Source organism: Spermophilus citellus, assembly GCF_964194105.1.
Source record: "Spermophilus citellus genome assembly, chromosome: 11".
Taxonomy (NCBI): domain Eukaryota; kingdom Metazoa; phylum Chordata; class Mammalia; order Rodentia; family Sciuridae; genus Spermophilus; species Spermophilus citellus.
Genome location: NC_138192.1, coordinates 87,111,936 through 87,136,985, shown reverse-complemented (window position 1 = coordinate 87,136,985; position 25,050 = coordinate 87,111,936). Strand labels below are relative to the sequence as shown.

At 31.4% G+C, this 25,050-nt stretch overlaps 1 protein-coding gene across 1 annotated transcript in view; it reads right to left on the bottom strand.

The window, feature by feature from the left end:
- ZNF804A (zinc finger protein 804A) overlaps nt 1–24,794 on the bottom strand; it is a gene marked incomplete at both ends in the record, with an annotated part of 309,256 nt that extends 284,462 nt beyond the window's left edge. Inside the window, one exon of the mRNA XM_081262389.1 lies at nt 24,684–24,794. Within this exon, the coding sequence (XP_081118515.1) occupies nt 24,684–24,794 (111 nt within the window). The remainder of the gene's footprint in view (nt 1–24,683) is intronic.
- Between the last annotated feature and the right edge of the window lie 256 nt (nt 24,795–25,050).

Genomic DNA, 25,050 nt, shown 5'->3' with positions numbered 1-25,050 from the left:
AATCACAGTGGTTTATGTAAACTATTTAAATAGAATATTTCCCCCTAACTTTATACATTCAGGATGCACATACAAATGAATAATATATTTGTTAATGAACTTAATAATACCTAACAAATGCCAAGCTCATAATAATTAGACAGATTCAGTGTAGGCAACTGTAGATGCACTTCATTTCAAGGCAAGATCTTTGTCAAATAATACAGTTTGGTTAGAAGAAAAGAATGAAACACAGATATGAAAGTTTTCATGAAAAAGACAAAGTGCTCAAGTAAAAACATTTCTGAATAACATTGGAGCTCTTCAGAAGCAAATCAATTAGAGAGCTAAATAATTAAATGAAATATAAACTCATCTTCATCTATTTCACTAAGGCAATTTTTTTTTTCTTAAAAAGGCCTAAATACGAAATTTTGATACACTGGTTAAACTCAATTGTATTATGATTCACTTTATGTACTAATGAATGTAGTCAAGACAGATCATCATAATGATCAGAGATGACAATAAAGTGGTAAACAGAGCATAATTAATGAATTTCCTATTTAGCCTTCTCTGGTATTGGCACTATTCCAGACTAGATCGCATTAAGTAACATCTTAAAATGCATGTTTTGTTTCAGAATAAAGCTATATGTTTATCCTCTGTAGTAGGATCTAAATTAGATATTGAATAACTTTTACTTAGAAACCTGAGATATTATAGTTTTATCTATGGTAAAGTAGTATGCAATTATTGTTAATCTGTGTTAATTCTTCTTTCCTGATCTTATATACCACATAACATCATGGATTGAATATTTTTTCTTCTGATATTCATCTTAATTTTCAAGAAACTAAACTGATCACTTCTTTCAACTGTTCACTTCTTTCTTTCTTTCTTTTTATTTTTTTAAATTTAAATTGTTTATTGTTTTCAGCCTTGAAGATTTAGAGAGGGCATAGGGGTGTGAACTGTTCATTTCAACAATGGACATTTAGAAGAAAAAAAAATAGTTCTGGGTATTCTAATTTGATTCTATAAAAAATATTTCTAATGTGCACTAATTACTAATTATACAGTTGTGTCTTGTAAACACAACACTCTAGTAGAACAGGGGCTGGGGACTGTGTTCTCAGATATAACACTATATAATTTATGGATTTGGTATTACAAAAAACTATTAATAGTATAGCATGAATAGATAAACATAATCATTTTTTATTGAGCACATATTCTAAACATTAACAGATAGTATATTTCTATGTAATTCAGATAGAGCAATACTAATATATGGTAAAATGTATATATCTACCTGGCTAAAAAATTATTTTCTAAGCTCATTAAATTTTAGATAAGATGTGTATTTTAATTTCTCTCAGGTAACAAATAGCCAAAAATAGCTTAAAATTTTTCAGAAACATGAATTCTCTCAATAGTTTTTATGCAATCTTTAAAAAAGCTTTTAAAAAGGATGGCATACTAAAATGTATTAAATAAGCAAATTTAACTCCCTCCACAGTTCTAGAAAAACACTACTCAGGCTGCTCTAAAAACACAACTTAATCAAATAAATGAAGTTTAGAATATTATAAGAAAAGTGAAAAACTACCCTGCTCTCCATTTATTATACATTAAGAAATTTTCAAAGTTCAGACTGTTTATTGATATTTACTTGGACTAAATTTTAAGTATAATAAAGTTTATTTACAATATTCACTTAAATTCATCTCTAGGAAATTTTAAGTAGTAGAATACTAATAATATTGCTCATATTTATTCATAAATTGATGAATAAACACTATTCACTGAAGAACTAGTAACAGATATAATATAGTATACATAATTCACTCCATTTACCCCCTTACTACAAAACCAAAATAGCTTGAAACAAGATTTACAAAAATCTCTTGAAGAAAAAATTGCATCTTTCAGGTAGTTATTTAACCACCTGATATATCTATCCATATATATTCTGCTGACCACTGTCAATAAAAATTTATACTGCATTCCCCATCATTTAATGAAAAATACTAATTTTTCTAGATTATTTTGCATAAAGCATCATTATGACTTGAAGAATGAAGAATACAGGTAGTTAAGGAGTATGTGGGTTGTCCATCTATATTGCCCTTATAGCAGTAAACACCAATAATAATCCCAGATGCAGATGATTTCTACTCTTTATCAATCTGGATATAAAATATTACATAATAATTTTTAAATTTTCAGGTTGGTTATAATTTTCAAATGAATTTAGCAAATATGACTATGAGAAAAAGTAGGCAGAAAAGCAATAACAAACTGTGTAAGCTTTTGTACAATTTAAATGAAAGTTTTGATAAATTCATGGATGAAGATTTTATAAGCTCATGGATGAAGATTTTATAAATTTTAATACAACATGTAGAATTATATCCCTTAATTATTCTAGTATTAGGATTGATATTTAACAAAGGGAATTAAAACAAATTTATTACCTTTGCTGTCCCCTCCCCCAAAACCTTAACATTGGAGTGCTCTTGAATTAAAGATTGAATTGTTTCAGTAACACCATGAAGGCCTTTTAGTTGTAATCAAAGAATCCTGTTTGGATAGGATAGAAGTAATAGGAGAATGTCTCCATCAAACACAGAATAATTACTTACTGATGGAAGTAACATAATACTAGAAATTCATTTTGTAGGTGCAGTTTGCATGCCACTCACTCACCAAAATATATATTTACAAAATGTATTCTGTAATATGGTATCACTTATTATCACTATTAATGCTGCTATTTTTCCTGCATATAAATGTCAAAAATTACACAGAAATCAATTCTGAATGGAAACCAGTTTTCATGAAAAAAATCTGCATTATTAAAATAAATGTGAAATAAGTGTTTAGAAGTTTATGTGGAAAAAAGAATAGTATCCCTCAAAGAAAGAAAGAAATCTACTCTACTATTGTAGAAGTTAGAATACTACAGAAGGAGCACCGTTTTTTAGCTACAACCTGGAACCTGTGTTATGAATAATTCAAATTTATGAAAATGTGTTTTCTTCAGATTGTAAGTGATCCAAGTTGGCACATAAACTCAGCCAGAATCTTCTACAATATAATCATTACTGCTGCTCTGAAAAAAAAAACTATGACACGCAATCGCTGAATCCTTCACATGAAGACACACATGTGCATATTCACAGGAGCACTGGAATTTATATACCTAAAATTATGTTTTTACTGAAGTAAGATGAAAGACATTTGCAGAAGGCTAGATAGATTTTAAACAGGTAACCTGTAGTTTTCTATATTAATTTTTGTTTTTGTTATTGTGGTAAAATATATAACACAAAAATTGCCATTTTAATGATTTTAAGTGTACAACACATTGACATTAAGAATATTTGCATTGTACAACCATATTAGCAGTATTTTTACTGAACATTACATGAAAGAATATCTGCAAATAAGGATACTAATTCAGCTTTAATATATTGGCAATTACAAATGGATCGATGACTCAGCAATATACTAACTACCCTTGTCAATCAATGAAAGGAAAGCTTAACATGCTGTAAGACTTTGACGGATTTACCTAAGATTTCTCAGTCCAAATGACCAATGTTCAATAAATACCAATTTCTTCATACTATTATACAAGTATATTTTGATTGTGCTTTCCCCTTAAAATCAGGTTGTTTATTAAAATTTTGAGGTTTAGTGAAAATGTTTTAAACTTAGTAAGGATGATTTGCATTTATTCAAACACCTTAATTAATAATATTGATATTGATATTTGCTATATATACTACATGTGGAATGTATATGTGTGTGTGTTTATAAATGTGATTCTTTTTTTAAGACCATGAACAGTGAAGTAACAATCACATTTTAAATGTAGTGAGTGAACTTCCTTCAGTGTTAAATGCTGGCATGGATGTCATCTTTCACAAATGTGATTTTTGTAATATTCAGCACTTGTCATTATGCAAATTTGGAATGATTTTGATAACCATTAATATGATATTAAGTCAATAAAAGAAATGATTCTTAGAATAAACATAATGAGAAATATGAAAAAGTGACTTTTACTTGTTTACATTTTTTATGAATTTAATAGAGTTCCACAAAATAATTAAGAAGCCTTCAATAATTTCTGTATTTTTTTCCAAATCCTGTCAACCATCCATCTTACATACAACACTTTTCTCTAAATGTTATAGATATATAGTTAGGAAATATTTCTGTTTATTTTGCATTGGAGAGTTTGTTTTTATTTCATGCAAACCTCAAAATGAGCATTCAGTTTTATTTCATGTCAGTTTTTCATTTTCATAAAATTTATTTCCAATAAATTTTGTATTTTATTATGTAATATCTTAAAGATATTAAATTCTCAATACATTTTGAATTTTGACTGTGAATCTTTTAAGTATTCACTATTATTGAAGATTTTAACTAAAGAACAAAGATAACATTTCTTTACCTCTTCCCAGACTGGAATAAGAAAAAGTGTACTTCAAAGTAATTGTTGTTCAAAACACCTGTTGCTCACTTCCACCAAATATACAGAATAAATTTCTCTATGGCCTAATGTATACGACTTCTTACTTACATAGTAATGCCATTGATAGGTGGGATAGATTATTCTATTTCCACGTTTTTCAGTGCAATGCCACACTTTCTGTAATATGAGCATCTTTTCTTCAAAATGCTATTTTCTGGTTTATATATAGGCAGTAATCAAATGACATTCCATTCACTGAAGATTTTTTTTAAATCTGTTTCTAAGTTCCAGTTGCTTTATCTTCCTTAGTTTTCTTTTATGCTTATTTACCTAAATGACTCTCTATGTTTCTCAGTTCCAGTTGCTTTATCTTCCTTAGTTTTCTTTTATGCTTATTTACCTAAATGACTCTCCAGGAGTAATTTAAAGAGACACTCTTAATTGATCTTATCACACACACATGTACATAAAAACACACGTGCACACATGTTCTCTACAAATCAATTGATTTGTTTTCAGTGTTTCTGTTTTGTTCCTGTACACTTTATTTCATTGTGGTTTATAAAATCCACTTAAAACTAGGACCTGAAATAAATAATTTAATATTTCCCCAAATATAAAAGATATGAATAGGTTTCAACGGAGTAAATTTCTATTGAAGAAAGTAGGCAAGAATTTTTAATTTGGCATAATATATGTATTTTATGATAGTATATTAATTTTCATCGAAAAATGAGGTTCTTATTGGTGTAAATAATTTTTCTCACTGGACTCCATTTTGCCAAGTTTTGTAGCAGTTCTTAGCTTATGGAAAGGTTTGAATTTGTTTTTTAATTTTTATTTGTTCTTTTAAGATATACATGACAGTAGAGTGTATTTTGATATTATACATATATGTAGTATAACTTTTTCTAATTATGATCTATTCTTCTGGTTGTACATGATGTAGAATTTCACTGGTGGTATGTTCATATATGAACATAGGAAAGTTATTGGAAGGTTCAAATTTGATTCATTGTTTGATTTATGATTTTTATCATAAATCAAGCAACACTGTAAAAGAATGTAATCAGAAAATTATAAACTAATAGTGTGGGAAATGTGTACTTCACAGGTAGAGAGACTGCCTGTTTCTTTGTACAATGTAAAGACGCAAATAATGAAAACCAGATTAAAGGTTCTAACACCATATTGATTTCCTAATCTGATGAACTTGACGCGTGAGAGACAGACTATAGTAGTATTTTATACATGTATATTACACATACACAATATTTTCTTTCTAGCTTTCTGAAATTAAAAAATTGGCAGAAGTGAATATCTGTTATATTTGTCTATTACTTTTGTCTTTTTTGTTATCTATCATTCTTGATGATAAGAAATTAAAGATAAATAAATGCAACTGAATATTCAAAAAACCCAATTGTGAAGCACAAAACCTCTATGTTCTTATTTAACATCTACTACAACTGAAAAGTCAGTGTACATTCTTCATGGATACTGAAATCATAAAGATATTTGTAGGAAAGTTAAGTTTATAATTGAAGAAATTGATCAAATAATTATCATACTATACTTTTTATCCTAACAATAATTGTAACACTTCTCTACATAATATTTATTATCTCTCATTTCATTTAATATTTTGTCTCCCATCTTAAATTCTCTCTTCCTGTCTCTCTCCATTTATTGCAATATTATGTTCTTCTTGAGCATGACTTTTGACAGACTCAAGCAAAGAGGATATGTGTAATCGTACACCCTGATGATTAAGCAACTGCAGAGGAGAAAGGGAGACTATCAGTTCATGTTATTATACTGTTTAATTTATTTAAAAGTAAACAATATATTTTACTTATAACTATGTAGGAAACTTAATTGTACTCTTCATTTCTTATAACTTGTGTAAAAGAAAGTTAATGAATTTTAATGCAATATTTAGAACAAAAAAACAGATTAGATGAATTTATAGACAAATATCTGACAAGTTATCATTAAGCATGATTACTCCCTAATTTTAAAATGTTTCCAGAAAACTCTTTTTAATAGGTTGTATTTTAAATTTAATGGAATAATTCATTATTAATTATTTGATAATCCCATATAATTTTAACATAAAATTTGTTGAAAAGTATTATATACTTCAACGTTCAACTTACACCCCTATTACTTGGGAAAATACATATATGTACACAAACACACACATGTACACACACACACACACACACACACACACACACACACATATATATATATATATATATATGATTTGAGATGGTTTTGTGATTCATCATAAGTTGTTTTTAAGAGTAGAATGTAGATTGTGTTTTTCAAATAATATATTAAATTTGTATTGTACGACTGACCTGTCAATTTTATTCTTCTATGAAAAGTGGTAGTATGCACAGCTTTATTATTTTTATAAAATCAATATAAATAGCTGGCCCTTATTGTAGTTATGATGAGAACATAACCTAAGACAAATTCAGTAGAAAATCTTTATGGCACTTCATAACCAAGAAGTACTTTACTGAACACCGTTCCTCGTCAGTAAGATGGTGCTTATAACAATATCTGCCTGATTAAAAATCACGAGCCTTTTGTATTATGAACACATATTTCTATAAAATGTAAATTTACAAGTATATGATTGAGAGACTTGATATTATCTTCTGAGTTTCTATTTTTAAAGATATTTACAATTAATTTTATTTTTTATCATGCAGTGTTTCTACCTTCTCTTTTGCAATGAACTATGTTGACTTCTTTCATTCTCTATCTCAAAAGTTATTACAATATTTTATTTGCATAAAGATCCTTAACTCTGGAAAATGATCCTATTTTACAAGCTAAGAACATTCTAGATCATAGAAATACCCTAAGTAAAAGCAAGAAAAAAAGTCTATAACGTGTTTTTTAAAAAAAAATAAAATAAATATATCTAACAACATTTAAAGATTTTGCTATAGCTAAATTAGTCTTGGAGAAGATGGATGAGGACAGAGATGATAAGAATTCTCTTTACAAATCTCGTCAAAGGGCTGCTCAAAGGCTTCTTCCTGATTCTTCCCTGTTCACACATCACAAGGTGCTTTCTTCCTCCCTCTTCTCATTCCCTATCCCTTTCCTCTGCAGCACAAGCAGCAATTAGGAGAAAGTAAATTTAGAAGCACCATCATCTTACCAAAAACCCATATTAAAAGGCTTGAGACAGTCACCTTTCTGGTACTCTCCCTGAAAATAATCTTCTAAGAAAGATGGAAGGGTAACCTGTACATTATGAACTGTCTCAATTTGAAAGTCATCCTTCTATAAATGAGTGCTGCCAAGCTCAGTGATTAGAAAATGAACCGTCTCTTTTATTTTATTCCTACAAATGGCTAACCCAATAATATATTCGAGAAAATGATGTTGCACTTACACCTATAAACGGCTTACAAATAATTCTCTCCTTTAGGAAGAAAACATTTATGACTCTAAATAGTAAATACAATACTGCAAACACTAAAAAAAAAAATGCTGAAAGAAAATGGCAAAATGAATTGAAAGTACTAGAAAAACCTTTTAACCTTTTAACCCCTGAATTTCCCTGAAAGTGTATCATCTTTTATTAAATAATATTTAGTTATTCTATATCATGGAGATATATAATGGCCATACAACATACCATTTGGTACTTGGCTTAATCTAATTCACTAGCTTCTCTTCAATTTTCAATATTGAGAAAAAATGGAAGCATGAAAATGTATTTGATAAAAACATTTCGATAAGCTAATAAATGAGTAAAAATTACAATTTTAAATCAGTATCCAGATTTGGTAATAAAAATAGGAAAACAATGGGAGAAATTAAAGAAAAAATGTTTACAAATAAAATCCTGATATTTGAAGAAAATATTTAATTATTAATAAATATATATATATACATATTTCTTATATATGTTCTAAATAAAATTTTGTATGCACATATATTTCTAAATTCTAAACATCTATAGTTGTATATAGTCATTTTTTTAGTTTAGAAGGATATTACTTGTGTACAAAACAAAACAAAATTAAATAAAAATGGACATATATATGTTAAAATCTTATATTCATATGTATTCTTTGTAGTGTCCACAAGACAGAGTTAATAACAAAGATGAACATTTATAAGATATAACTTCTAAAATCGAAGTTTTCTTATGTGTAAAACAGCAATTGTTACAATACAAAATTAAATAGCTATTATGATTAAATTACACAATTAAGTAAATGTTTAGCCCTAAACCTAATAACGAATAAATACTAAATAAAAACATATATTAATTGGTTTATATATAGGACTCAAAAATATAGTTTAAACCTGAGCTTGAGATAAGATTAGTACAGCCATTTCAAAGATTTAAAAAAGTACATCAAATAGCTGGCTCAGGGCTGGGGATGTGGCTCAAGCGGTGGCGCGCTCGCCTGGCATGCGTGCGGCCCGGGTTCGATCCTCAGCACCACATACCAACAAAGATGTTGTGTCCGCGGAGAACTAAAACATAAATATTAAAAATTCTCTCTCTCTCTCTCTCTCTCTCTCTCTCTCTCTCTCTCTCTCTCTCTCTCTCTCTCTCCTCTCTCACTCTCTCTTTAAAAAAAAAATAGCTGGCTTAACCAAAAAATTATTAATGTAGAACTTATTAGAATTGCAATCATAAAAATTCTAAACAATGATGAAATGAGTCCCTATATTCAAACAATGACTTTAGAGTATCAATAAAAATTTTTTAAATAAAATAATTTTATTCAAATTGGAAAGGATAATTGAAATGTGAAATCATTTGATTTTTAAAATATTATTAATATGCATAATTTTATTTACAAATCCAGGATGTCAATTGCTGAATCTTTGATACACTTTTCACAAAGTACCTAATGTATTACTATACATTCATAAAACTATTCATATTCATATTACCTGATATTTATCTCAATTAATTCTTTCAATCTTTTGCTTTCTTATTCCATACAATGATTTTACAAAACAGCATATATTGAAAATTATTAAAAATTGTGAAATGCGGGGGGAGAGAAACGGAGAGAGAAGGGAAAGCATATGGTAATGGTAGGAGACCTTCAATGATACATAAAATTATAAGAGGTTATGAGGGGCAAGGGGGAGGGAAAAAAAGGGAGAGAATTGAACAGCAGCAGGGGAGGTAGAGAAGGAAGATGGGAGGGGAGGGGAGGGGAGGGGGGATAGTAGGGGATAGGAAAGGTAGCAGAATACAACAGTCACTAATATGGCATTATGTAAAAATGTGAATATGTAACAGATGTGATTATGCAATCTGTATTTGGGGTGAAAATGGGAGTTCAAAACACAATTTGAGTCAAATGTATGAAAGATGATATATCATGAGCTATGTAATGCTTTAAATAATCAATAAAAAAAATTTTAAAAAATTGTGAAATGCATTATGTTATCTAATTTCTACATGAATTCATACATTCCAAGGCATGGATGAAAATGAATTTGAACAAGCTAACTAAATTTTCTTTGGAAAGCTAAAACTACAAATAGATTTTTTTATCTTTTTACAAAGTGCAGTCTGACATTTTTATCACTTCTGTACATTTAGAATATGAAATTTTAAAAATATGTCTTTTATGTTCTAATTAAACATTTTTTTCTTTCTTTTTCTTTTTCTTAAAAAAATAAAAAACATGAAACAAATATATCTAGCTCTGTTTTTGGTGGGGGTATTGGGGATGACTCAGGGGCACTCGACAACTGAGCCACATCCCCAGCCCTATTTTGTATTTTCTTTAGCGACATGATCTCACTGAGTTGCTTAGCGCCTCACTTTTGCTGAGGCTGGCTGTGAACTTGTGATCCTCCTGCCTCAGCCTCCAAGCTGCTAGGATTATAGGCATGTGCCACTGCACCTGGCCTTTCTAGCTTTCTGAGGTTCTGTTGTAGAGGGTAAGAAGTGGTGGGCAGAGAACTTAAGAAAGCATGAGAACAAGGCTTCATCTCTCATTCTAAATACAAATATGTGATGTCCAAACATTCTTCTGGAACACGTCCATTGAAACTCGGCCAGATGCATTTCATCCTAGAAAAGTGAAAGTCATCTGGGAACTCTTACAAAGCTAAATTCCTGGACTGCATCCACAGACATTAAGATTCAGTGCCTGTGATGTAAGTTTTAAAATGCATTTTCTGTACCTTCAGGTAATAATTATCTATCTAGGTTTGAATCTGTGCTCTATAGAATTTTAGTATTCCTACATAGGATAAACAAAAGTGTCTACTTACAGTATATGTGTGTGTGTGTGTGTGTGTGTGTGTGTATATATATATATATATATATATATATATATATATATATATATATATATAAATGCTGAACTTTTCTAATCAACTCTAGGACCTTAATTTCATTGGACTCCCTTAACCACCTATTTCCTATTCTTTGGCATCTCATGTTCTATTTGACAAGCACACATTTATGCATTTGCTTTGGAAAGAAGGAAGGACAAATCTCCTTTCAAGATAACTATATTTGTAAAAATTTCAATAGCATTGATTATGTGCCAGACACTGAAATGGACACCTCCCTTAATAATCTTTACAACAAGCCTATTCACCCAACTTACTCAGCTCAAAGCATTTCAATCGTAATTCTATATGAATTAAATAAAATGTTTGATAATTTAGTATACATCAGGGATTAAATCAGTTGAAGTTCTGTTATTGATAAAGGAACAGAAACTAAAGTCAAATGACTGATCCAGTTTGGAAAGCCAAAATTTATACCTAGCTCTTTCTAGTTCCAAAGGCTTTAATACTTTTTATTAAAGAAAAACTAAAAAGGAAAATGGCAGGAAGTGACAGAAGAAGTGAAACACTGTGAAAATTCTACATAAAACCAGAAATTTTTGAAAAAAAGTTCTATAGTTATCCTAATTCTCTCCAAAATTAGCTTATTAAGTGAAGCATAAAAAAAATTCTTGTACTCTGCACAACCAATAAAAAAAAATCTTATTGGAAAAATATTAGGCTGCTGGCAGATTCAAAGGTGATCTTGTTGATCCAGGTTTGTTGGAGAAACAGAACCATTCATATTTGGGCAAAATTTGGCCATTGATATAGCCTGAAATAACAGTGACTATTCAGCCCCAGGAACCTCTTACTGATGGAGTTATCGTGAAGCCACTGGACATGCACTATGGTGCTCTCTTTACTATGCTTCATCTTCCTAGGATGAAATGCATCTGCCTGGAGTAATCCCCATTGACACTGTACGTCAGCATCATCCTGTCTTTGAATGTCTCTTCTTCCATTACATGGTTAAAACATGCCAGAAGGTAGGGAGAATGAAAACTACATTCCTTGCTTCACTGCCTACTACAGGGCTTGAGGTTGTTGAAAAAACATAACCAGATATCATATTAAAGTCACCATTCATAGCATTCTCATGTGAAATCTACAAATCCTCACAGAACGCAGAATTCCAGCTGGGTTAGAGAATGGGGAATCATTTTTGGCAGATTCCTGTCACTGTGGAAGTTTCTGTATTTTACAGTGTAATGGTATAATTTTTCATACAAATTTGAATAATTTTGAGAATTAAAAAGTTAAAAGAAATGCAACTGCATTCAGGAAAACAGCTTAAAGTGATACTGACTCAGGTAAGTTTGTATGTATCATAATGCAATTATTCAAGTCTATATACCTTCTTAGCTGACAATCTGCTTAATTGCAAAAGAAGAGTTAATAACAATCTCTCCCTCTCTCCCTCTCTTTTCTCTCCCTCTCTTCCTTTTCTCCCTCCTACTCTTTTTCTTTCTCAATTTCTAGGATTATGATCCTCCAGTGTAATTTTGGCTATTGAGTTACTTCATATTTCCCCCAAATCTTACCACTATTATTTTTAGATCTCTGATACTATATCAGGTGGATACATAAATCATTGTTTTGATTTCTGGTCCTTGGACAAAGAAAGTAGGGTGCTATGGACTTTCTGACAATATATACTCAGGCTGAAGGTGAAAGCAATACCCTCTACCACTACAGGATATAGAGAGAGATGGAGAGAAAAGAAATTCAGGGAACAGTGAGGGTGGCCGAGGCAGAGAGAGAAAATATGAGTGATTTTGCTATATGTTTGCCTAACTGTTTTGCCTTGAGCCCACAAATAGATACTGTCCTTATTTTATGTAGGGTACTAAGAGAAATCAGGAGTCTCTCCACTGACCTGAAACTATGGTTTTTATAGTTGCTAGAATTATATTTTCACTTTAATAATAATTTAAGATAGTAAGTATATTTGGATTCTGAAATGCAACTAAGTATTTATCCAATATCATATGTGACTTGAACATGGGCATATTTTAATTAAAGTGATTGGATATCTTAAGAAAATATCCTTGGGCTGGGGATGTGGCTCAAGTGGTAGCGCGCTTGCCTGGCATGCGTGCGGCCCGGGTTCGATCCTTAGCACCACATACCAACAAAGATGTTGTGTCCGCCGAGAACTAAAAAAAATAAATATTAAAAAAAATTCTCTCTCTCTCTCTCTCACTCTCCTCTCTCACTCTCTCTTTAAAAAAAAAAAAAAAAAAAAAAAAAAAAAAAAAAAAAAAAAAAAAAAAAAAAAGAAAATATCCTCAATTTCTCTTACATCATGAAATTATGCTTACAATATGCTAAGCACAATAGAAAGAGAATCAATTTGCTTAGATTTACTATTATTGTTTACTTCACTAACTTTTGCTGAAGAATAATGGGAATAGACTGCCTTAAATACAACTCACCAGAGCAGCAATATGTAATACATACATCTGAAATTCTATTAAGATCAGTGTACCTGAAAAATAGCTTAATATGATTTTGAAAAACAACATGTATCATTAATAGCAACTTTTCTAAGTCTAATTTATAAAAACGCATCTTTTATGTTGAATTAATATATCCAGTAATTGGTAATACAAATAAAACAGTTTATGCTATTTTATACAATCTAGACCTTTTCCCTAATAAATGTATTGTCAATTGTTATGGAGGAAACATCATTATACAATAATAAAACTTCGATATTTGAATACCAAATATTTTTTCAATAGTTATCACTTGTGGCAATCAAGAAAATATAGGATGAGTTTCAAAATTTTACATAAACTTTATTTCCTATTTTAGCTATTCTATCAACAAATAATGGTTATCACAGTTCACCTTTATTTTGTTTAATAGTGTTCATGAAAATTGTCAAATTTAATTATAAATCAATTATAAAATGAAAAGTAAATTTGGCATTAAGAGTTATAAAACTAGTAGACTGGAGTTACTACTGAGCACCTAGAAACATCAACCTCAATAGGAAAAACTGATACTTTTTCAAGCCAGATCACAGTCTACAAAGATGTAATAAGTTACCAATTCTATGCCAGAATGTCCACATACTTCCCAAGTAAATGATGTGAATGAGGAAGAGTAGGATCAAAAATGATTACTTGGTAAAGTATAGGAACTGAGCTTGTAGCAATCACATCAAACCAACATCATAATTCCAAACTGACTTTTTAGATAATGAAGTTTTAGAGCGACTTTTAACAAATAAGACTGTGGTAACTATGTTTGATAAATTTATTATCTATGGTTATTTGTTCTGCCTATCTATATGAGAGAAACAAGAAATGTTATGCTGCCCCCTAGTGTATTATTACTTTTGTAATATCAGAACTGCAGTGGTCAAAGAACATTGCAAGGGAATCACATAGGATTTATTATTATAGATAGTTAAAAGAAATTCTAATCTTTCTTAAAGTTTCAGTTTCCTTTAGTTTTATGAGTTCTGAAAGACAAATAAATTACTAGTTCTGGACATTTTCTTGTGATTTTCATCTGTTTATCTTCTAAAATATTTAGGGGCCAGCCTAAGGGAGGAGACCTGGTACATTACTGAGATAAGTATAAGTAAGGGTATCATGAGTAAACTGGGTGATATGGCACAAATTGTTTTCAACCACCCAGAATGCACATGTAGCAACCTTAATGCCAATGTGATGGTATCAGGAGGGGAGGCCACTGGGAGATGGTGTAACCTCAGGAGCAGATTAGTGCCCTTGAAATGGAGGGCTAAGAAAATCCCTTTTCCCTTTTCTTCCATTTGAGGTTAGAAAAGCCCATCTATGAGGAAACACGCCCTCACCAGATACCAGATTGGCTGGCAGCCTGTCCTTGAACCTTCCAACCTCTGGGTCTGTGAGAAATAATTTCACGTTTTATATAAGACACCCAATCAATGATATTGTGTTACAGCAGCACAAATAGACTAAGACACTGAGAAAAAAAAAAAAACTAATATGGTTCAATATTAAAGGTGTTAGAATTATGTCATGTCCAGATATATTGAATTGAATGATAGAAATTCCAGTTAAAGAAAATAAATGATACAGCAAGAGATACTTGCAGTAGTTACCACAACTTATTGCAGGCTTCTATGGCAAATATTGTACAATCCAATACATATTTATAATCACATTTGATTTGCAAATTAGTTTTCTACATAGGTATCACCACAGTTTTTCAATGTTAACATAACTGATAATGAAATAAGTGAATCTTACCAAGGTCTTAAAGCTAGGGACTAATCATGGAAGATGTCTCTTTTCTAATTAATTCCCTCTTTTTCTTACTAACCTAACATTGATTTATTGGAATTAGTATTGTGTTAGCTTAATAAACGATATTTTAATCTTTTCCTCTACTTAGGAATGGTTTTCTAAAACAGTTCTGGACAAAGAGATATAAGCCAACATTATTGGGAAGAAATCATGCAAAGCAAACATTACTTTTTGTCCTTCCTCCGTATTCCTTTTTTATCCCCTCATTTAATAGTGTAGATGTGATGGCTAAAATAGTGACTACACTATAATTATAGGAAAATGCAAATAAAATCAGAGAATCTTTAGCCTTGACATCATCAAACCACTTAATATATCTAACTGCAGAATTCTTATATGAGAATATATATATATATATATATATATATGACTAAGACACATAATTTTTATTCTGGGTTTGGATTACAGGCAGTGATCTTCACTATTTACTAATACAGAGGTAGAGATAGGATTTGAGTTCAGATCTATCTGGTGATAGAGTATTTGGATTTTCAATCATTTTGTAAATAAAAGGGAAAGTACTTTAGACATTCTAAGTTGGATGCAAGAGCACAATTCTGTAGTGAAAGTACTCTCTACAGTGAAATCACTTTGTCCATACATTGAGTGTCTTCAACAAAAAGCAGAGATTTGCTCAGCATCAAGTTTTGAAATGCTTATCATTTGTATCTTTGCGTGTGCCTGTGTGTGTGTGTGTGTGTGTGTGTGTGTGTGTGTGTGTGTGTGCTGGTGATGCTGAGGATTGAACCCAGGACCTCATACACACTAAATACATACTAGGCCAGCCCTCTATCATGGAGCTGTGTCCAGCCCTAAATATCATGATCCTGCCATTCTGTCCTTGACCAGCACTAGAAAAAGAAAATTCTGATCACTACAGCCTTTCTTTTCTTCAACTAGTCTCCTGACTAACTTATTATCCAAAATTTTCCTGCTTCCCATAGAAACTCTCAAGAGTACCACACTTTATTTCTAAATTTTCTCCAGACAAAATTTAACTACTCCACATTAATATTCTTTAGGTGTTTTCTGACTAAGGGACACATGTAATCTGATATGGATGTGTGATGGGATTTCATGTTTGTGTCTTCCAAATGCATATGCTAAAATTCTAACCCCTAATGTGCTGTGTTAGAAGAGGGGCCTTGAGAAGGTAATGGTCATGAGAGTGCAACTCTCATGAAGGGGGTCTATGCTCTTACAAGAGACAGGAGAACTTATCTCCTCTGTTCTCTAACATGTGAAGATACAGGCTTATCAGAATCAGGCATACCGTATTCTGTACCCTCAATGATGTTGATCACAAAGAAGCCCAGAACTCCCAAATTATCCTTCATTTCCTAAACTTCAATACCCGTATGTTTAGGTTACATCCTCTTTTCTGACATAACTCTCTCTGTTTTCACATGTTCTAAAACTTTTGGTCTGTTTCCACTTGAATTCATAAGTTCCTATAATCAATCAATTTCCACAGCTTTAAGTTTTTTACTTAACCTCTTTGCTGAAATTTTGTTTCTCTTGGAAACATGGTTCTTCTGTATCTGTCTCAGGAGATGGAGGTGTTTATTTTTCCAAAATCCTCTATTAATGTGGTAATATGGGGCACGCATCCTCCATGTTCCACCTTGATGCTTCTCAATCATTCGCCTACCTCACTCATCCCTAAGTCCCTAGCTTTGAATATCATTTCCCTAAGTTCCCCATTCTCTTATCCTCTGATCACCTCCGTTCTATGATCATCTGTAACCTGGCTGTCCTTTCCATTAGCAGTCATCCATTCCATGGTCATATCTGAGAGAGAAAAGAGCAGCTGCTGAGAACTGTCTGTATTGAAAACGAGAGAAATGGTGTTCTCTTATTACACATGAACAGTTTCAGGGTACACTAACATCAAATGAGGTCATTGTATGATAGTGATAGAGACAAAAAAGACTATGCCTCAATCATGACTGATCACAGACAAAATATAACATCTGTTTTTGATACCGTTTTTGTTACCCAACATCCCCATCTACCAGCCAACATGAGCAAAAGTAGATTTTCTACCGATAACAACTTTATATCCTCTCTGTTCCTTTTGCCTTCTATTTAAAATGTACTAAGAAACCAAGAGTAGAAGTGGCCTTTCTTTATCATAGTACAAAATCCAGAAATAATGATTTAATAATTTACCCACAGAATTATCCCACAAAATCCCAAATCCTGTAAAACTATTCTTCATGTCTTCTTCATGAGATGTTGCAAGGCTCCCCATGATGAACAATTTACCTCATTCCAGCAAAGAGCAACATACTAATTAGGTTAATTAGAGTTGCAGTCCTGGCGATATTGGCTACTGGACATTAACATAATTCTGTATGTTTTTCATGAGAATATTCTGTTCATAAAATGTAAATTCTTTATTCTACATAACTTCATGTAAAGCACATTTTCTTAAATTTGGGATATCAAAATGTACACTTCTGAAATTGTATTGAAATATTTCTCTCATTTAGTGATATACTAACTTTCTTCAAGTACAATTAATGCATAATGAAGTAGAACTGATAAGAATAATTATGATTTTGCATAACTATAACAGTGTATAACATTGAATTTTGTGGAAGCGAGATTGAATTAGAGATAGATTGTAATCAAGGCAAATATTTCAAATAATTCTCAATTTGATTATGAAGAAAAACAGAAAATGTTTATAATAAGCTCCATCAATTTTGAATCTATATAGTTATCAACATCAACTCACCTATTTCCTATTAAATACAAATAGGATTCATATTTCCATCATTTAGCTGTCTTACTGTAAAAATGGTATTATAACCTGATGCTCTGTATCAGAGTTTTCCAAATAAACAGAACCAATAGTGTGTGTATGTGTGTATTTATTTTTAGGAATTCACTCAGTAACTGTAGGCCCTAGTAAATTTGAAATATGAAAGGCAGTTGGCAAGTTGGAAACTCAGGAGTTGAGACAGCAGTCTTCAGGAAAAATTTCTTCTTCAAGAAATTCTAATTATTGCTGAAAGAACTTTCAGCTGCTTGTGTAAGGTCAACTCATATTACAGAGGGTAATGGTCTTTAAAGTTAAAGTCACCTGATTCTAGTTGTTAGCTGCATCTCCTTCAAATACCTTCAAAGCAGCACCGAGATTAGTATTTGATGAAATAAACAATTACTATTCTAGTTAAGACATGAAAGTAGCCCTCAGACTCAACTTAGCTCAATTTTCTAAAGCTATTAAGAACAAAAAAAGTTATCTTATAGTTTGGACACAGGAATACGATCATAAGTTATTAGTATATGAGAACTATTTTCATTCATTGAGAAAAGTATGTAACTTTCCTACAGTGATGCCAAACCATTATGAAAGAGTTCAGGGTAGTACATCAGGTAATGGACTTTGTTTACTTTGACAACTAGGATTAAATTTTAATTATTTATTACCCCCACTTTATCTTACAGTGTGCTAGGAAGTGTACTATAATACATTTATAAAAATTAATGAATCCTTGCTAGCTGGAAATATTGTCATAAATATACTATATATTGCAAGGTTTTCTCAGATGCAATGGATAATTTAAAATAAAACACATCAAGCGATATCAGGCTAAAAGTTTTAGAAACTAAAAATAACAAAATTACACATCTTACTTTTAATAGTTAGCAATATGAAAATGTAATAATTAGGAATAATTTTATGAATTTTGGCTGCAGTATACCACAGAGGATACTTGCTATTTTTTTTTCTCAAAGGGTTTCTTAAATTCTTAACACACATAAATCTTCTTCAAAAGAACTATCACAGTCAACAGGGTCACTGGAGAAATCACTTCAACATTGTATTAATATCACAGATATAATTATTTATACCATTACCTTAAAATAAGATTTCTGCTACCCATAATACTTTTTCACCTATGACACTTTTAATAAAGCATTTTTAAAATGCTTTTTGTGACCTACACGTTTCAGTATAAATTAAAATTATATTCAAAAATTTAGAATTAGTCTTGAAAAAGACAAAAACAATAAGAAAATACCCAAACCACCAATGGCTTGAATAAAAAGTCTGCAATTTTATTTTTATTTTGTTATTTATTAGTTTATTTATTTATTTTTGGTGGTGGGAATTGGATCCAGATCCTGGCACATCCTAAGCACATTCACTCTACCACTGACATGTACTCCAGTCCCAAATTTGCAATTTTAAATGAAAAAAATCTATTACCCTCAAATCTCTAAGTGGTTCCTCTTATGCTAGCATTTCTAGATATTTGATTTGGAGAATACTGTTAATAAGTTCAACTAATATATAGTAAACAGTTAAGGAAAGTGTGAATATGCTGAAAAATTTTGAAGACCGTTACTGTTTTGAAAGTTAGTACCTGAAGGGTATATTTTAAAAAATAAAAATACTTCTATATTCTCATAGGTAAACTTTGACTTTGACTTTAAGCCAGGAATAGTAACTTTAAGTTTCCTCATTGGTTGAGAAGGCAACATAAAAAAATTAAATATCTACATAGCAAGAAAAAGCAGAGTAGAATAGTGGTAAATTATGAGGATAATTCCTTCAATGGCATCTAACCCCAAGTATTGTAAAACATTGTAAATACTGAACTCTTCCCCAAGCTGTGTTTGATCCAGAATAGGATCTTCTGAAACCTTTGGATTAGATGGGCCTTGAAGCTTTTGCCCATCTGTATTTTGAGTACAAACATAATGTGCCCACCAACAGCCAAGAATACACCAGTGCCGATCTAATAAGACAAGATAATATGTCACTATTTGAATTTCAGCTGTCTAGAATAAATATTTAATAAGCTATCAAAGGTATGTCGGAATCATGGGTATTAATTAACAGCATTCCTCTTTAAAATATTGCCTACATTTTTGAGTCATGATTATAAAAGTCCAACTCTCTCAGAGTTTCTTTAACTTGAATAACATGTTCTAAAAATGCATATGCTGTAAAATTTCACTTCACTAAAAAACAAATAGAGCAAAGAAGAAATGGCACATTAAGTTAAGAAAAATGAGACAGAAGATAACTTTTAATACTGAAGTAAGAGTTTGAAAGAAACTTGGGAGAATATATAACAAGATATTATATGCACAAGTTCATAAAGTGGGGAATTTGGGGATATATTAAGATTGCACATTAATAATTCACCATCTCTCTTAAACTCCCTTGAGGCTGTTTATCCAATAATATTAATTTTTAACAACAATCAACAATTGGTATTTTACCAATCATAATTGAGTTTGGGTAAGTGGCAAAACCTTTAAAATTACAATTTTTTTTAGGAAAGACTATGTATGATTGAAAAGCATGAATAATATAACATTCTATAATGATAATTAAAACAAAAAGCCATATAGTATATTTCAAAGGCCTACCTAAATAAATTTGTGATTTCCTGTATACACAAAGGAAAACAATTTTCCTACTTTCTAAAATTAATACATAAGAAAATATCCTGAGTGACAAGAAACCCTACAAGCATGTCAAATATATTTTCAACAGAATCAAAATGAACAGGAGCATCACTGAATAAATCTTAGCACGTAATATTTAGTATGTAATATATAGCACCTGTGGTGCCCATAATAGTGCCTTACAATGGAGGCACCTCAACAAAATCAAATAAACTAAATCACAAATATGTTGAGAACCAACTAATAACACTTTTTTCTTCCTAAATCTGGTAGTTCCTATACTGAAATTGGAGAAACGGGGCCTATATCAGACAAAACTTAGTGATGTTTACATATTTGAAGATAAGAATTAAAACAAATTTAAATTCAAATTATTCTATAACTCTGGTACTATTCTTCCTTACCTGGAGGCAAATAGAAAAGTAAAATTCCTTTGACAAATAGATTAACCAATACTATCTCTTAATCATATTATGATACTTATCCTTATGGATTCCAAAATTTGGATTATGTCAGGAAATTTGTATTATACTATTGACTCATTCTGTGACCTCAAAACTACCATTCAGTGAAATAAATGTAATGCTATTATATGAGAAACCAAAATGCTGATCAACAAACAGAATGAAGAAAATTAATAGTAACTTCCAAAAGTCCAAGGGCAAACCCCAAATTCTATATTACAAGTGATAGTGATTAGAAATAACTTATTCCATGCTAAATACATATTGCACATCTGGATAGCTGTTTTAAACTCTATAAATAAGGAAAACAAGCTTTTTGGCTCAATTGCAAGAAAAACTATAACTTAATGGGTCTATCCAAACAGCAGTTGCTTACACAGCAGTGGATTGAAAAAACTTAAAGAAAAATAATAAGAATACATGGAACATAAACTTTTTTCATAGTCATTAAACCTTATAACTTATCCAGAAATCCTGGGGCTACTTTGTTTCATAAAAGTAAAGCTATATCATAGATATGATACAATTTGTAATAGAAATCAGGATAAGACATTTCTAAATGGAGATTTATATATTTTTGCTTAAAATGGCCAAGTGGAATATATTTAAAAGTTCATGAATAAGTTCAAAATTAATAACAGTCTTAATCTTTAAATGTGCTTCTTTTTTTTCAAGATTTTATGTATGGGTGATAGATGGAAAGGACTGCATAGTTTGATAATCTCCTTAATATGAGTGACAGGATTGCATTCTGAATTTAGGACTTAACAATTAATCAATGTCACTGAAACCTGAGTTACACTGGTTATTTATGCAAGTAACATTTTATTCATGACAGAATACTGTACTAATAGATACATATTATCTTAAATTAATCTTATAAATTTGTGAATTTTTTTATAAAATACTTATTAATGTGAATTTATAAATAAGTAAAATATTCATTAATTATCTAGTAATTGAAAATAATTCAATTTCTTAGGGTAAAATAGTTTTTTTAAGTTGTGCTTTCCTGAAATAAGAAAAAAACACTTAAATATGTTAAATTCTTTTGAATTTAGTGTATATTTAAAAATGCAGCAATGTGAAGATTGTTTAAAGGTAAAATTCAAGTATGTCAAAATCAAATATAAAATAAAGTGAAAAAGCCTCATATTATTACTCCACAAATCAGAGGTTAAAACAATTGCACATGTGATTTTGTGTCTCAATTTTAAAATTTGAAAGTACAAATTAAAAACATGACATGCATAAATCCTTACTTAATTTTTAAAAAAACGTGACATGTATCTATTTTAAGTTAATATTTGTGCTTCTTATTAAGTTGTTAATTCAGACATTTGAGCTTCAATTTTCTATTTTTAATTGTTAGCAAGTTTTAACTTTCAGCAAATCCTCACAACACCCTATGTGCTTTAAAATAGTACATTTTCAGGTAAGTATGGACAGCTCTTTTTCATATGTAAAATTATTGCTTGATGAATATTTCCCAATATGTTCCATAGTTCTTAATAATCTCATTGTATTCAATAACAAAACTCATAAAAAATCTAGAAAACATACATATATATTATCAAGGAAAAAATAGTTTCAAACACAATTGGATCAGAATATAAAAATCTATATAATTTCAGTCAGTATAAAGTCTTATACAGAAGAAATACAAACTTGGGCAGTTCATAAACAACTTGGAAGGACTATCATGAAAGTTCCTGTAAGTCTCTTTCATTATAACTAAGATAAATATGGTCAAGTATATTATCTATATCTGTTAATTCTGACTTTTACCTACATTTCAATGTATTCACCTCACATAACTGACTGCTGTTATCATCTATTTTAACAAGGTTACACTGGCAAAATTAGACTTTAATTCATCTTTTGTCAATATGAGTAATAAAAAGAACTAGTCAACTTCAAGCATATGACAAAGAAGTCAGAATATGTAAACTCAACCATTGTTAGAAACCACAAGTTGACTTATAATCAAGATTAATAGCATCTTAACAAGAGGAGTTTGGGAGAAGAACTATTTTTCTATCAACTCTAAGGTATGCTTTATCACCTGCACCATCACAGTAACTATGAAAATGAAGTCTCATTCAGTAAGTTTGCCTTTTCCCTCAGTGAAACTTGATTTTAAAAACAAACTTGTGTTTACTTTATCCAAAATGAAAGTCTTTCCCCTCCCAATTCTGCCTTCCCTCCTAGTTGAGCTCTCTGTCCAGAACAATTTTAATACTCTCTTTAACCTCTGCCTACTTTATATGATACTCCAATAATGAAGTCACCAGAAGAGTGCTATTTACTTTCTTTTGTTCAGCAACAAAAACAGCAACAGGCCACATCCAGAACAACAAAAGCATCAAACTTGCCCTGGCTTTTTGAGTCTTAAATGAACTGAAAAGAGGTAGATAATAAATTCAAGGGGAAAAGAATATATCAATTAATGCCAAAGTTCACTTAAAATTTTAGATGAGAATTCCTTATCCTTGGAAAAAACACACCACATTTTTTTAAATTCATGTAGTAACACATTTTGAGATATATTTAGAAAATAGATTAAGAATACTGTATTTACTTTTTATTTATTTGGTCCTTAAACTTCTATTCTGCACATTCAGGCTAAGTAACCACTATGTGAAAGTGGAGGAGAGGCTGCTTGCTAATGGGCCCAGACTTAGTGAATCAGACCTTTGTATACTGCACCTTATTTTACTCTATATAGTGTACTTCTTTTTTTTTTTCTTTATGGATGTGTATATTTCTCTACACATACAAGTATATGAGAGTTGTCTGCAGGCTGGTTTTGTAGCCACTGGAATTTGGAAGGAATGAAGGAGATATCACCCAGCACTATTTCAGTGCTCAGCACATCTTCTCCCACCAATCAGGAGTGCTCTTTCTACTAGGATGCTGAAAGATGAAGCGCTGTGGTCTAGTGAGAACCTTCCTGCCACTGCATGGATTCTGTTTGTCTAACATGTTTTCTAATGATTCTAATCGTGATATAACGATCGCCCTTCATGCTTATCCCCAACCTGTTTAGAATAACAAGCTGAAAGCTGACAGCATGGGTTTTGAAATCATTTGTAGTGTTAGCTTAGTACTGACAACTTCTCATGAGAGAAGTTTGCTGACAGTTGGTCCTTCAGGGAAGAGCCCCATTACAAACTCTTTCTGAGACCATCACTCAATCCCTCCACTTCCTCTATGCTACCAGCCGCATGGCTCCCTTCCTCCATCAGAAACACACATCCTCATTCACCTTCAGCTTCCTAAATCAAAAGATGTTATGGGGTCACTTAGGGTTAGGGCTCCTTTCTTTTCAAAAAGATCCTGTTGACAAAACATGCTTCAAATAAGGAAAGATTGTGATCATCTTCAGCATTATGGAATGAGGTGGAGAGAGTCTGGAGCGTTATGGAAGTGTCAATCAAAGCCACGGATCATAGCTTTACTGAGATTCCTTTCTCTTTCTATCTCTAATTATCACTCCACTCCCATCAGGTAAACAAATTAATATATTATAAACCAAATTGAATAGCAGCACTTCCAAAACCTCTCAGTAGTCTCAATCCTCCAAATGTCCTCTTAGATGAGAGAGAGAGAGAGAGAGAGAGAGAGAGAGAGAGAGAGAGAGAAAGCGATTACCAGAGTTTTGTTCCCGTTCTTGCTGAGAGGGCCCCGGAAAACTCCCTTGATGTTGCGAAAGTGTCCGTTGCTGAGATGCGTGGAGCTGATGACAATGTAGTAACACTCCATGGGGCAGCCGCCGCCTCCTCCACCGCAGCCGCCGCTTCCATGCACCCCGCGCCCGCAGCCGCAGCGCGTCAGAGCCCGGGGAGGGTGGGCTGGGGACCCGCCAGGAGGGCAAACGGCCGCCTCACTTGCCTGCCCTGGGGAGACAGGATCTCTACACCCCTCTGCCGTGCGCGCTGAGGCTCCTCCGCCTCCGCATGCTCGCTGCGCTCTCCCTCTCAGTCTCTGTGAGTGAGTGTTTCTCTTCTAATTCGCGGTG